The 13,025-nt window shown below is 60.6% G+C and overlaps 1 protein-coding gene and 1 long non-coding RNA gene across 3 annotated transcripts; both read left to right on the top strand.

The window, feature by feature from the left end:
• Window positions 1–1,984: 1,984 nt before the first annotated feature.
• On the top strand, window positions 1,985–7,170 carry HINFP (histone H4 transcription factor). The gene is made up of 9 exons (XM_067310172.1): window positions 1,985–2,467; window positions 2,701–2,927; window positions 3,118–3,229; window positions 3,754–3,906; window positions 4,241–4,318; window positions 4,422–4,542; window positions 4,656–4,794; window positions 5,091–5,215; window positions 5,869–7,170. The coding sequence occupies exons 1-9, from the start codon at window positions 2,305–2,307 to the stop codon at window positions 6,389–6,391; spliced, it is 1,641 nt and encodes a 546-aa protein (XP_067166273.1). The 5' UTR covers window positions 1,985–2,304; the 3' UTR covers window positions 6,392–7,170.
• Window positions 7,171–7,538: 368 nt separating this feature from the next.
• LOC106495838 (uncharacterized) lies at window positions 7,539–10,590 on the top strand. Of its 2 annotated transcripts, XR_010886267.1 has the most exons (5): window positions 7,539–7,739; window positions 8,954–9,088; window positions 9,411–9,578; window positions 9,784–9,987; window positions 10,164–10,590. It is a non-coding gene; the product is annotated as an uncharacterized lncRNA (long non-coding RNA). The 2 variants fall into 2 exon arrangements; XR_010886266.1 differs by lacking the exon at window positions 7,539–7,739 and having other exon boundaries at window positions 8,879–9,088.
• The last annotated feature ends 2,435 nt before the right edge of the window (window positions 10,591–13,025 follow it).

Raw genomic sequence — 13,025 nt, forward strand, 5'->3', positions numbered from 1 at the left:
AAGAGGGCTGTTTTTGCATTGCGAGCAACAGGCTTGTTTTGCCACCTGCCTCCTGGCAGACTTCCCGCCCGGGTTTGTCTCCTGGGCTGGACATATGTTTACTTTGGTTAGGATATACAAGCGAAATCCTGGCCCTGTGCAAGCTCAGCCCCCCCGGCGCAGCTGTAGCACTGTCCACCCAGGCCAGGTGTCTTCACTGCTGATTTCAAAATAATTGCATTAAAAACAACAACTGATCCTGCAGAAAAAAATTAAATGGAGATGAAATAAAAACTCAGCCTCCTTTCTTTTAGATGACACCCATCTCTTATCTTACGTTTTCCTTTGCAAAAGCCTCAGGTCCAGCTTTTCTCTATAGTTCAGTGGATTTGGGCATGTACCTTCCATTCATCTTAGTGGGTAGAGCCAGGGCATACAATGGGAATTAGAGAAGCTATTGTGTATTGACAAGGCACACTTTATGACACATTTTACACAATCCCACTTCGTTTTAGCATCGTGCCAAAGCAAACCTTACTAAGAATTATATCTCTATTTTGCACTACAAAAGCCTGGAATAGCAGATGCAATATTCAATGTATATTTGCTTAATTCAAACTGTCATTTCGATCTGTCTTCTCATTACTGATTAAAAAAAAGTGTTGCATTATCTCACAGCAGGAACCACAGTACTGATGGATAGTAACAGGGCTTGTATTCTGTGTTGGCCAGGGTATCCAGCTGCATGTTATTCGATTGTAATCTGCGGCAGTGTGAAGAGTTGCTTGTTTAGACAACGAATAGGGGCAGTGTTTGCCCTGGGCCCCTAGAAATGAGCGAATGGGCTAGAAATGAATGAAGATGGCGATGGGGAGGCGTTTGCTGGTCTTGGCGCTCCATCACGGCAAAAGCCAGGTGCCACATGAAATCTTATGATCTGCCAAGCACGGATACCTGCTCCCAGGACATGGCTTTACCGAAAGCCGCTTGAGTTAGTCCCGCTGGTGTCTAACAGGGTTACGGTTACGGATCCCGTTAAGCACGTGCATAAGGACCTGTCGGACCGGGCTTGCGCCTTGCTCGGACATGTGCACCGAGAGGTGTTAACGGGCATCGGAGGCAGGGTGGCGCCAGCAAGCGCCGTGCCCAGAGAAGTGCTGAGCCTGGTGACTTAACCTTGACCGGGGAGGGGGGTATCCCACTGGGCGCCGCCAGAGGAAGCAAAACGCTGTGTGAATGAAAACGAAGAACTGATGGAGGCGAGACGATGCTTAGCTTTCTTCCAGAGTGCCCTTCAGCCTGTTTCCTCAGGAAGGGAGATAACTGTCGAAACGTACGCCAGCTGCCGCGGCTGCCAGCAGTGATACTGCAGCGATACGCAGGGTGGCGAAAGGGTCGTTTACTGGCCCTGAATTCCCTGCCTGGAAGGGCAGCGAGGAGGCGGCTGGCGGCCACGCGCCTGCTCTCGGGGAGCGCGGGGCAGGAAGAGAAGCCGGGACGCCGCAGCAGCCGGCGCCCGACCCCGATTTTGGCCATTTTGGCACAGCAGCCAGTGAGGCTTCGGTCCCCGGCGCGGCTGCGGGGGCTCGGGAGCATCGCGGGGGGATGCCGCTCCACCGTGGCCAGGCCCCTGGGGTCAGAGGTCACACTCGGGGTCAGGGGTCACAGCCCCGGGGGTCAGGGGTCACACCGGCCGGGCTCATCCGCAGGCTGCAGGCGGCGGGGGAAGGCCCCGGAACTTTTGCGCTCCGGGCGCCCGCTTCCGCGCGGGCCCTCTCGGCCGCTGCACGCGCGGGGCCGGCTCCCGCGCGGCGATTGGCTGGCGGCCGGGCGGAGGCGGCTGCTATTGGTCGGGCGGGCGCGGTCCGTTGGGTTCCGGCGCCCCCAGGCGGGGGAAGCGCACGGCGGGGCCGGCCGGCGAGTGCGGGCGGGCGGGTAGGCGGTGTTCCCGTCCCGTCCCGTCCCGCCCCGCCCCGGCGCGGCCCGCGGCGGCGTTTCACCCGCTCCGGGGCCGGGACCCCCCTTCCGCAGAGCCGGGAGCGCCCGTTACAGGGCCGTGCGCCCCCCTTTCCCCTCCCCCTGCCCCCTGCGCTGCCGCGGCCCCCTCCTGCCGCCCGGGGAGGGGTTACGGGCCCGGCTGGGCCAGCACCGGCGCCCGCTGCCCGCTGTCGTGGCTCGGCCCTGGCTCCAGCCGCCGCCGTGAGCCCCCCCCGGGGACTGCCCTGGTCTCGCTGCGGGCTGCCGGGGAGCACCCCGGCGGCGCCCTGGCCGGTTTGGGGCTCGGGGTGATCGGGGCGGCGTGGGGGGCGTCTCTGCTCTGCCACCATGCCACCCGCGAAGGGCGGTGGGAAGGAGGCCTTGGTGCTGCAGTGCGAGTGGGAGGTTTGTACCTACGTGGCCTCGAAGATGGAGGAGTTCTGTGAGCATGTGGCCCAGCACCTGCAGCAGCACCTTCCCGGAGAAAACCGGGACGAGGTGGACCCTCTCGGTAAGAAGTTACTGTCTTCGTTGTCTGTAGTGGGTCATAAGTCCTCTTCCTTCTTTGATTTTTTTCCTTGTGGGAAAATTTTCCTTTCCGTAAGGAAAATAGCTCTGCCTGTTGCACAACTGGAATCTTAGGGGGAAAAAAATGGGATTTCTCAGCCTACAGGGATCCAAGCTTTATTTGGGAGACTTTCCATCAGGCTTTTACACCCTGGGTGTCTCCTGTTTTTGTTGCAGAGGAATACACGTGTCTGTGGCAGGAATGTGGTTTCTGTTCGCCGGAGAGCTCAGCAGACCTCATCCGCCACGTCTATTTCCACTGCTACCACACCAAGCTGAAGCAGTGGGGGCTCCGGGCCCTGCAGAGCCAGTCGGATGTGAGCCATTGCCAGCTGGATTTCCAGAGCCGCAACATCATCCCCGAGATCCAGGAGAACTTCCTGTGTCTGTGGGAGTACTGTGAGGTGAGAGCAGGGGAACCAGTTCTGCTTTCCTAAGTGTTTTCTGTGACGTGGCAGCCAAGGGGAGGAGAGCTGCCTTTTCCTGCATGCTTGCCTGTTTGCTGTGCCTGTGCCTGTGGGGAAAGCATCTGTTGCGCTCTGGCTGAGGCAGGCTCATGCTGATCTATTCACCCTGTTCTGTCTGTCCCCACAGAGGTCGTTCGATAATCCTGAGTGGTTCTACCGGCACGTGGAGGATCACAGTTTCTGCTCTGAGTACAAGGCAGCAGGGAAGGAGAACCACGTGGTCCTCTGTGGCTGGAAAGGTCAGTGGAAGCATGCAAGGCCCCTCTGGAGAGCTCTGCGCAGGTTGGATTGTGAGGGCTGTACAGGAAAGCTGCACTCCTTGGCAGGCCAGGCTCTCAGAGAGCGTCTCTTACTTCAAGAGCTTGCGCATGGTGCTGACAGTGAAATGTTCCTGTAGAATTTCCTTCAGGGGGTCCAGTGGATTATTTTGTATTAAACTTCTCATTTATAGTTAATTAGTACCTAGGAGAAAAGGCTCTGATTTACTTTTTAAAATAATTGCTCTCTTCTGTGTTTGTGCAATTGTCCTAGCTGCTTGTGGGGTGAGGGGGGCCCGTGCTGGTTGTAGGCTAGCGGCCTCATCGTGCTGTATCTGTGCTGCATGGGCTTTTTTGGAGTAGAGTTAATCCTTGCACAGCCAAGCGAGCAGCCTGTTGTTCAGTCAGGTCGTGGGGTCCAAGACTCCTCTCTGGCCTGTTGGAGTTACTTGGTCTGTTGCATCCTTTATGAAGGATCTTAATGGTATTGTGTTGCTTGTGTTCAGACTGCGATTGCACCTTCAAAGGGCGCTGCAAGCTGCGGGAGCACCTGCGCAGCCACACACAGGAGAAGGTGGTGGCCTGTCCTACCTGCGGGGGGATGTTTGCCAACAACACCAAGTTCTTCGACCACATCCGCCGGCAGACTGCACTGGACCGTAAGCTCCCGCAGGCATGGGGAGGAGTGGGCTGTAAGCAGTCTTGCTGGGTTCTCTTGTGCTGTGTGGGAGATAAGTGTGCTGTGTTTGCCACAGCTGCTCCGCAGTTCCTGCAGCACAGGACAAACTGCAAGGGTGGAAGACAGATTGGTCCTTAAAAGTGGTTTGATATTTGGGCTTTGCAGTTAGTGTCTACTGACTCTGACTGGAGGGAAGGGTTCCCAGCTCCGCTGAAACTTTCTCATTTGTTGCTCTTTGTGGTGTTCTCTCCGCTTTGATTTCTCTTCTCGCCACCCTTTTCCTGCCCTCTTCTCCCTCGACTTTGGTGTTGCAGAGCAGAGGTTTCAGTGTTCTCACTGCTCCAAGAGGTTTGCCACAGAGAGGCTGCTCCGGGACCACATGAGGAACCATGGTGAGTAAAGGCTCCTTCTTCCAACTGAGGCCCTGAGGAGTGTGTGTTCTCCCCTGCTCCACGTGCTCCGTGGTGATGTTTCCCACTCATTTCTTCCGAGCAGTGAACCATTACAAGTGCCCTCTGTGTGACATGACCTGCCCGTTGCCCTCCTCCCTGCGCAATCACATTCGTTTCCGGCACAGCGAGGAGCGGCCGTTCAAGTGTGACTACTGTGACTACAGGTGAGGACCAGGGCTTCCCGTGTTCCCGGCTGGGGCAGAGAAATGCCCAGAGGCCTGTTTGTGTGTGCGCAGCACACACTGATCAGCTTTGTTCCCTTATTGTTTCCTTTTAGTTGCAAGAATCTCATTGACTTGAGGAAACATCTGGACACACACAGCAAAGAGCCAGCCTATCGCTGCGAGTTCGAGGCTTGCAGCTTCACCGCACGTTCCCTCTGCTCCATCAAACTGCACTACCGGAAAGTCCATGAGGTGGGAAGGGAGCAGAGGGCTATTCTGCTGTGCGCTTGCTCCCAATAAAGCTGAGAAGCACTAACCATGACATGCTGTACAGAAGCATAAAGAAAAAAGCTAAAGCCTTGTGAAGTGCCCAGGCTGACCAGGGCTATAGGAGTGTGAGGTCAGGTTGCCTTCCTCTCTTCCTGCTGCAGTGATATGTTGTGTTGGTCTTCTCAGAGAACCTGATTCCTCCCTCCACATGTGCAGGCAGGTGCCAGGCGCTCTGATCAGGCTTGTGGGGCACTCACATTCCTCTCTCTGCCCTCCAGGGTGACTCGGAGCCCCGGTACAAGTGCCACGTCTGTGACAAGTGCTTCACGCGTGGGAACAACCTCACTGTGCATCTCAGGAAGAAACACCAGTTCAAATGGCCCTCAGGGCATCCTCGCTTCAGGTACTGCCCTCCCTCTGCTCCTCGCTACCTCCTGTCTGGTGCAGACAGCTGGAGCTGCCTCCCACATTTTACTGAAGCTAGCAGAGATCTGGTAGTGACTGGGCTTTGATGTTTGCCTGTAATGTACTTGAGACCCACTTCCCGGGGCTGGGAAGCGCTGGGCAGCAAGTGTTCAGTGGGATTGGACCGTGGTGAGGGAGCAGTGCTGGGTGGGAGCTCCAGCAGTGGGTCAGAGATTAGGGGCATGGGCAGTGGTGCCATTGTAGCTGCATCTTGGAACTTGGCAGGGGCCAGTTCCAGGTGTCCCATCCCAGAGAGAGTTGCCCCTATTCAACCTTTCTTCTTGACAGCTGCCTCTCTGCTGTGTCCTGCATAGGAAACTCAGGTCTCCTCAAAGGGTTTCTAGAGCCTAAAAGTTGGGAGGGAAAGAGGATGAATTTCAAATGTTCCCAGGGAACATTCATGCTACGTGAATGTGCTTATTAAGTGAAGAGGCTATAGGAGTTTTATCCTCCTTGGCCAGCATCATCTATATAGCATTGGAGCCTAGAATATAATACCCCTTCCCGGAGCGCTGTTTCCGGCTGCTGCCCTTTTCTTGGGAAGGGGCTGCAGTGTGAGCTGCTCCATCACCCCTGCCTGTCTCTGCTCAGGTACAAGGAACATGAGGACGGCTACATGAGGCTGCAGCTGGTGCGCTACGAGAGTGTGGAGCTGACAGAGCAGCTACTGAAGGACCGTGAGAAGCAGGGAGAGGCACTGGATGGCTCAGCTGAGTGTGTGGTGCTGTCTGAGGGTGAGGGCAACCTTCAGGCCATCATTCTGGAGGCCCCAGCAGGGGCTCCGCCAGTGGAGAACAGTGACACTGAGCCGCAAGTGGCCCCGCTGCGCCCTGCGGCTTACTCTGCTGGCAACCCTGAGCCAGCAGGGCCGAGTGCCTTCCCAGAAGCAGCACTGTCCTCGGAGCAAGAACCCAGCACCCTGGCCAACCCCATCATCCGTGTGGTGAACCGGACCAATGAGCATGGGGAGAGTGAGACTGTGTATTATGTCATGGCCAGCGCGTCCTCTGAGGAGCGGGCAGTGGTGCCTGGCGGGCTGGCTATGGAGCTGGAGGAGAATGTCATGGACCGTCTGCAGAAGACAGCTGAGGAGCTGGGCATCCAGATTGTGTGAGGTGCTCATCTGCCTCCCTGCACGTGGAAAACACAGGCATCGGTGGGATGTGCTGGTGGGGAAGACTGTGAGGTGCTGGGGGAGAAGGCAGGTCTCTTCCCACATGCAGCTGGCTAGCTTCTCCCTCTGTTGCCCCAGCCTCACTGGCTGCCAGCTCTGGTCAGCATGGGGAGGTGGGAAGGGCCGGTCTCTGCTGATAGACAAGAGATTTGAGCTGGAAAGAGCCAAGGTTTTGAGGATTAGGGGCAAGCCTCTCCCACTCCTTCAGGAGGTTCAGTCTTTGCCTGGCCCAGGCCTTTCCTGCCGGATTGCTCGCTGGTGATGTCATCCTTGCTGCTGTGCAGCCAAGTTGTCAGGTCTTCCTGAGCCTGGTCCTCAGTCAGGATCTCCCCAGGCAGGGAGATGTGCTGAGCAGATGTGGCAGGTGAGACGTGTGGCCCTCAGGCCTGTTCTCCCCCATACCCCGTTCTCCAAGGGACGGGGTGCCCCACTTCTGCCTTTGTCAGCACTTCCCTTCAGGACATCTCTCCTGGCTCACTCAGCCAGTGCCGTTGGCAGCGTTTGCACCACTGATCCCTTATACTGCACTGATCTCTGTGGGAGGAGAGGGCTGGAGGTGCTGTCCCTTACAGGCTACTGATTCCCTGCAGCACTGAGGGTTTGGGGGCTTCCCAATGCTTTTGTTCTTCCCTGGGTTTCCTCCCCACATTGGGGCTTGGGCTCCTGATCAGGCAAAGTGTACTTGGGAGTGACAAATAAAAGCCAGACTGCTGGGCCAACGGGTGTGTGGTGTCTGCCTCAGCCCCATCCCCGCCAGCCAGGGCGAGTTGTGGTGTGAGCATGAGATCAAGCAGCCCAGCACCTGCGGTGTGAGCACCAGGCACTGCGGAGCTGCCAGGATCTCTTAACGGTCCTGCATGTCACCACTTGATGCAGCTGGCTGCTGCCTTGGAGTGTGTGTTGTCTCATGTCCCCAGAGGTGGCACTGGAAGGCCAGGTTTAGCTCAGGCATTCCTGCTCCCTGGTGTGCATTTGATTTTGCTGCCTCCTGCAGGGTATGAATCTTTGCTGCCTGCTGTGCCATGTTTTGGATCTAAAGAGTAGCTTGGGCTTGTGGGTAGAGGCAGCTCGCCCTTCGGGAAGTGGTTTGGATAAGGACAGCATGAAGTTGGTGTCCCTGGAGCGAGCAGGGCGACTGTGGCCTTCGCTGCCCTCTGTGCGGAAGTGGTGTGACCAGATGGAGGTAGACAGGCAATTTCAGTGCCCTGACTGCTCCCTTGGGCCTGACGCTGCCTATTTTCCTCTCTTCCTTTCTCAAGCAGTTCAGCAAAAGCTGCTGGAGCTCCAGGTTAGTGGAGAAAATCACTTTGTGCTAACCCCCTGGCCATCTGCTCACTTTCTAATTACAAACACCAAGGGTGTGACTTGTGGCTGTGCCCTTCGCGTCGGGGGCACAAGAGCAGCCCCTTAGGCCTGTGCCATGGGCAAGGAGCAGCAAGCTCTGCCACTGTTGAACATGGGCTGGGTGAAGAGCAGGGAGGAAGCAGGGGAGAGAGCCCCAGGCTGTGTGGAAAAGTTTCCTGGGCTGGATGTGGGCAGGGAGGGCAGTGTGCGCCCCAGCGCAGCTCTCGCGGGGGCACGCAGCCTAGGAGCCTCCCCTGGGCTAGTGAGACACAGCGGGGCAGTGCGCCGGGCGCCTTGTGCTCGGGGGCAGGTGAGGGGCAGCTGGCTGCCCTGGCAGTCCCCACGGCACGTGCTGCAGGAGGATGCCGCTGGCTCTGGGAAGAGCCTTCCTGGGCTGCCAGCACAGGATGTGGCCAGCCTTGCCCAGCCTTCTGCGCTCCCGTTAGACGCTTCCTCGCTGGTGCTTGGCACAGCTGGGCCAAGAATACCCTCGAGAGAAGGGACTCCAGCCAGACAGGCATTCGCAGCACTCCCATCTTGGCTCCCTTTCCAACGCACAGGCCTTGGGGCTCTGCTGCCAAACCATGGCAGTGCCCACTCTGTCCCTGATGTGCCTCGGGCTGCAGTGCTCCGGTGCTGCCTGAGTGCTAGATGCTGAGAACAGGGTAGAGGCTGTGGTGGCCGACAGGAGTTGTCCCTTTAAACACTGGGTCTGGGGAGGATAATCTGCCAGGGATTATCTGCTGGGGAGAGGATTGGGATTAAGGGGAGCGTCTCCTCCCTTCCCCCGTGCCCTGCAGCGTCTCCCATCCTGAGTGCATGGAAACAAAGTTGGCTTTCTCTGGGGCAGGTCGGGTAGCGCTGCAGGGGCTCGGGGAGATGGGCAAGGCGAGGGGCTGCGTCCTCTGATGAGTTGCGGGGTGGGGAGGAGGGCGGTGCGTGCGCTATGGGGCCGAGCCTCCTCTTCCTTGCCTTGCTGGCTGCGCTGGTCTCCTGCGAGGAGCCGGAAGGTAACGGGCTGTGGGGGGCTCATATGGGCTGGGCTCGTACTACCTATCTGGGGGGCTAGTGGGGATGGTGGTGCCCAGCCCTTTCCCCCCGGGGCTGGGGCAGCAGAGCCGTCCCAGCCCCTCTCTGCCTTGCTCCCTGTGGTGCCAGGAGTCCTGGATACCTACTGGTCCGGCACAGCGCCCATCTGCCTGGGGGGCTGCAAGGGGAAGCACAAGGAGCTGAAGAGGAGCCAGTGCGGGGACGGCAGCTGCTGCTGGCTGGGCTACAAGTCCTTCTGCCGAGGTAGGGCCGGGGGGAGGCAGGAGGGGGCCAGGGATGGCTGCCGGGCTTGGTACAGCCTGCCTGGGCAGGGAGGGTTTGGTGCCACGTGCATGTGTGGAGCCTCTGTAGCAGCCTGGTCCCCGGGCCATGAGGGGACACCGGCAGTGGCCAGGGGCACCTGCAGCGCCTGCCCAGCACCCTGGCCCTCACTCAGGACCTGCAGGGTTGCCCAGACGTCCTGGGGAGCAGTGCCGGGGGAGCGTCCCCGCGAGGTGCCGTGCTGCCGAGCTGGCCGCGGGGGATTTTGGCATTGTGCTGTCAACGGGAACTTCCCTCTCCCCAGTGAACTGCGGGCGGCCCGAGGCGGACTTCAACTCCGTGGTGTACGGCAACGACTGGTGGGTCGGCTCGGTGGTGCGCTACAGCTGCCGGCCCGGCTTCCTGCTCCTGGGCGACCCAGCCAGCGCCTGCCAGTCCGACGGCCGCTGGACCCCCAAGCCCACCTGCCTCCGTGAGTATTGCTGGGCCACGTGCTGAGCCTGGGGGGGCCCCAGGGAGGCGTTCGCAGCCCCTCTGGGCATGCAGGAGGGCTGCAGGCACGTCTCCAGCGCCTTTGCACCCAGCATACCGTGGGGAGGTTGTGGTTGGGCAGGGGGGCTGCAAGGATGGTGGCTGCGGGCAGCTCTCGGTGACGTGCTCCAGCCCCGCTTCCGCAGGGATCTGCCTGCGAGGCCGGATTGAGATCAACGAGCGGGACATTACCGGGAGGTGCTCCTCCTCCTGCAGCACCCACGCTCTCCTGGGAACCTTCCTCAACCACGGCTGCATCAAGATCTCGGCCTGCGTCACCAAGCAGCCCGGCTGGGCCCGCTGGTTCCAGCGCTGCGACGTCTGCGAGTGCGACTGCCACGTCCCGTGCGGTGAGTGCCCGCGCTGGCCACCCTGGGCTGTGGGCGGACACGCGCCTGCCAGCAGCTGCCTGTCCCTGGTAAAGGTCTGTCCTCCTGCCCTCGGCGTAGCAGGGGGATCCCCAACTCCTGCAGCAGCTGGGGGCTGCCGGACTGCTCGAAACCTGCTGCTCCTGCCTTCCTCGCAGCTTCCTCCGGGTAGAGCTGAGCTGGCCGGGGCTGCAGGATCCGACTCCGCTCCGAGAGGGACCTCTGCCTTGGATGAGTGCTGCCTTCCCTTAGCTGATCTCCATCACTGGGCTCCTTCCCCAGCTCCGTCTGCTGCGAGGCTGTCGGTGGGGAGGAGAGGAGAGAGCCGCCAGGACTTGCCCCTCTCGCAGGGCTGCCTTCTCGCCTGGCCCCCTTGCACGGACCCTCCAGCGCCAGGGGATGCTCAGCGAGCAGCAGGGGCTGGGGAGCTGCACTCGCCTCCTGCCGCTGGGCCCAGGCAGTGGGGCATCTCGCTTCCCCTGCTGTGTCCTCGAGCCGTGCACGCAGCTGGCCACACGCTCCTCCCTGCCACCCGTGCAGGGCCCAGCGGGCTGCCCAGCCAGGGTAAACGTGTCCGCACCAGGAATAAAGCGTTACCGTGAGACTCGCTGCCCCAAAGTCTTCCTGGGTGCACTGGGGGCTGCCCCCAGCAGCTGCAGGCACTGCCCTCGCTCTGTGCTGCACCGTCTCTCTTCCCAGGAGCTGGTTTCCTTCCAGACTCCCTTCCCTGAACCATCTGCATTTCCTTTCCCTCTCCAGCCCTTTGCTCCTTGCTGGGGCGATGCTCAGGGGCTGGCTCGGGTGCTGGCTGACTCCGGCACTCTGCTCCAGCCAGGGATAGTTTTGCACTCCCAGGGGACCAGCTGTGGCTTCCTTCAATGCAGTGATGGAAGAAGCAGCATTTTTATTCCCCCAGAGGAGGAGGAAGGCAGGAGCACATGCAATGGGGTGGCCAGTGGAACTGGAGGTCAGGCTGCACCAAGGGTAATTAAAAGTATGCTTATAGGAAATCACACAGGATTTCCAGTCATATAACAGATTCTGCTGCTCACCCCATTCCCCAAGGCCAGCACACGTGGCAGAGCAGAGAGGTCCCACCTGCCACTGGGGTTGTCCTGAACACCCAAAACACTGAGTCTGTGGGGACACAGCTACAGCCAAGGCCAGGGTGGAGAGGTCCTAGCTGGGGACCAGCTGGATGCCGAATATGCCCGTGGTGCTGGCCGCCAGGCCTTCCCAGGAACCGAACCTCCATCCCTGCCTGATTTCTGCCTTGAAGTGACTCACAGTGAGCTGCTGCAGTTGTGCCGGGTGCTGTATAGCCAGCGAGGGGATGGCTCAGTCCCAAGGGCTCCCGGCCCAGCCCTGAGCAGCAGCAAAGGAAGGGACTTTAGCATCAAGAGGGATCATTCCCAGGCCCCCTTTGCGCCCCGGCCGCAGGGAAGCGGGACTCTTCTGCGCTGCTCAGAGGATGCTTGGGCTGAGACCTGCAAACGGTGAGTGCCTGGGGATGGGAGTCAGCATGATGAAAGCAGGGTGAGCTGGACGGGCCTGGTGTGCCTTTTGCTCCACGAGGAAATGGCTCAAGATCTCCATGCAGAGCCTGAGGTGACCAAGACCCTATGAACATCCCCTCGTGCCCCCCCAGCACCTGGCCTGCAGGCTGCTCTGCCCCATGGACACTCCTCTGCCTGCTGGCTCGATCCTGCTCCTCCACGGGGCCGGACCGCTGCCCCAAGCTCTGTCCCAGCCCCAGGCTGGCAGTGGCAGGGGAAGGCTTTCCTCAGCTCGGCAGATGGTTTTCTAATTAATACCCTCGTTAGTGCCACTCATTTCCATATGTCTTTCATGTTTAAACGCTGTGGTGGGTGAGAGGTGTGAGTAACAGCGAGGACAGAGCCAGGCGAGGCGCCGCGGAGGGTGGGAGCAGCGAGGGCCGGCAGGTCCTTGGTGATGAGCTGGGAGGGGAGCGCGGCGGGAGTGAAGCCGTGCAGGGTGGTGCCAGGGCACCGTCCCTTTTGGGGCCAGCTGTACCCCCAGCAGCCCCAGCCCTTGGTGCCCGCTCAGCCCCGGCACCTGGCCCATGCTGCCTGGGCACGACTTTGCCATGTGGCCCCGTCCCGGGAGCCCCTTTGCACCCAGCCCGTGCCCCCATCGTGGTGGCTGCGCAGCGGCGCTCCGGGGTGCCCTGCGTGGCTGGTGGCCCCCATCCCCAGCGCACGGGGCTGGGGCAGGGCAGCCCCAGCGGGAGGGAGCTGGAGGAGCACCGGGGCTGCGGGGCTGGGTGCTCAGGTGGGCTCTCCCCCCCGTGCGAGAGTGGCCCTGCTGGCCCCAGCCGGCGGCGAGGGGTTGCACTGGGGGGCTGCGGGGATGCACAGGGCAGAGCTGGTGAGCGCCAGGCTGCCGGGCTGGGGATGCGCAGGGCCTTATGGCTTGCAAGCAGAGAGGACGGCGGAGAGGAAATGGGGCCGGTCCCTTTAAGAGGCTTTTGCGCTGCCTGGCAGTACAGCCTGCCTGGAGAGCCCAGCCTGCCGGTCTGACATTCAGCAGCGGCGATAAACCTGGCAGAGAGGGGCCAGCGCATGGCCGGGGGCACCGCTGGCCAGCCGGGCCCGGGGGGCTGCTAGCCGCTGCTGGGCTGGGAGGGCAGGAGGAGCCCCCTCCCCGCCGCCCCATCCCACCCCAGCCCATCCCAGCTCTGCAGAGGAATGGGGAGGAGACCCCAGCTGGGGATTAGCAGGGGCAGAGCCCAGCCGGGGGGCTGCCGCGGCCGTGCCAGGAGCTAGGGCTGAGGACCGGCTGCTGACGGTGACCTGGCCGCCTCCGGGCCCAGCTGGTCCATGCCCCGGTGCCTGCTTGGCCAGGGTGCCTAGCGCTGTCCCTGAGCATCCGATGCGGGCATCGCCTCTTTGTCTGCAAAGGAGAGGCTGAGGGCGTTGCACAGAGGCACCGCCGGACGCCTGGGTCCCTGGGACTAAAGGCAGCAGGAGGAGCAGCAAGACTTGCGGCAGGAGCCGCGG

Source organism: Apteryx mantelli, chromosome 23 (genome assembly GCF_036417845.1).
Source record: "Apteryx mantelli isolate bAptMan1 chromosome 23, bAptMan1.hap1, whole genome shotgun sequence".
Classification (NCBI taxonomy): domain Eukaryota; kingdom Metazoa; phylum Chordata; class Aves; order Apterygiformes; family Apterygidae; genus Apteryx; species Apteryx mantelli.

Bases quoted from the DNA above. Each gene is read 5' to 3' on its own strand.
- HINFP (XM_067310172.1), top strand. From the start codon at position 2,305: ATGCCACCCGCGAAGGGCGGTGGGAAGGAGGCCTTGGTGCTGCAGTGC. The intron at 2,928-3,117 runs GTGAGAGCAGGG...CTGTCCCCACAG, and splicing joins GTCTGTGGGAGTACTGTGAG to AGGTCGTTCGATAATCCTGA. The intron at 3,907-4,240 runs GTAAGCTCCCGC...TTGGTGTTGCAG, and splicing joins CCGGCAGACTGCACTGGACC to AGCAGAGGTTTCAGTGTTCT.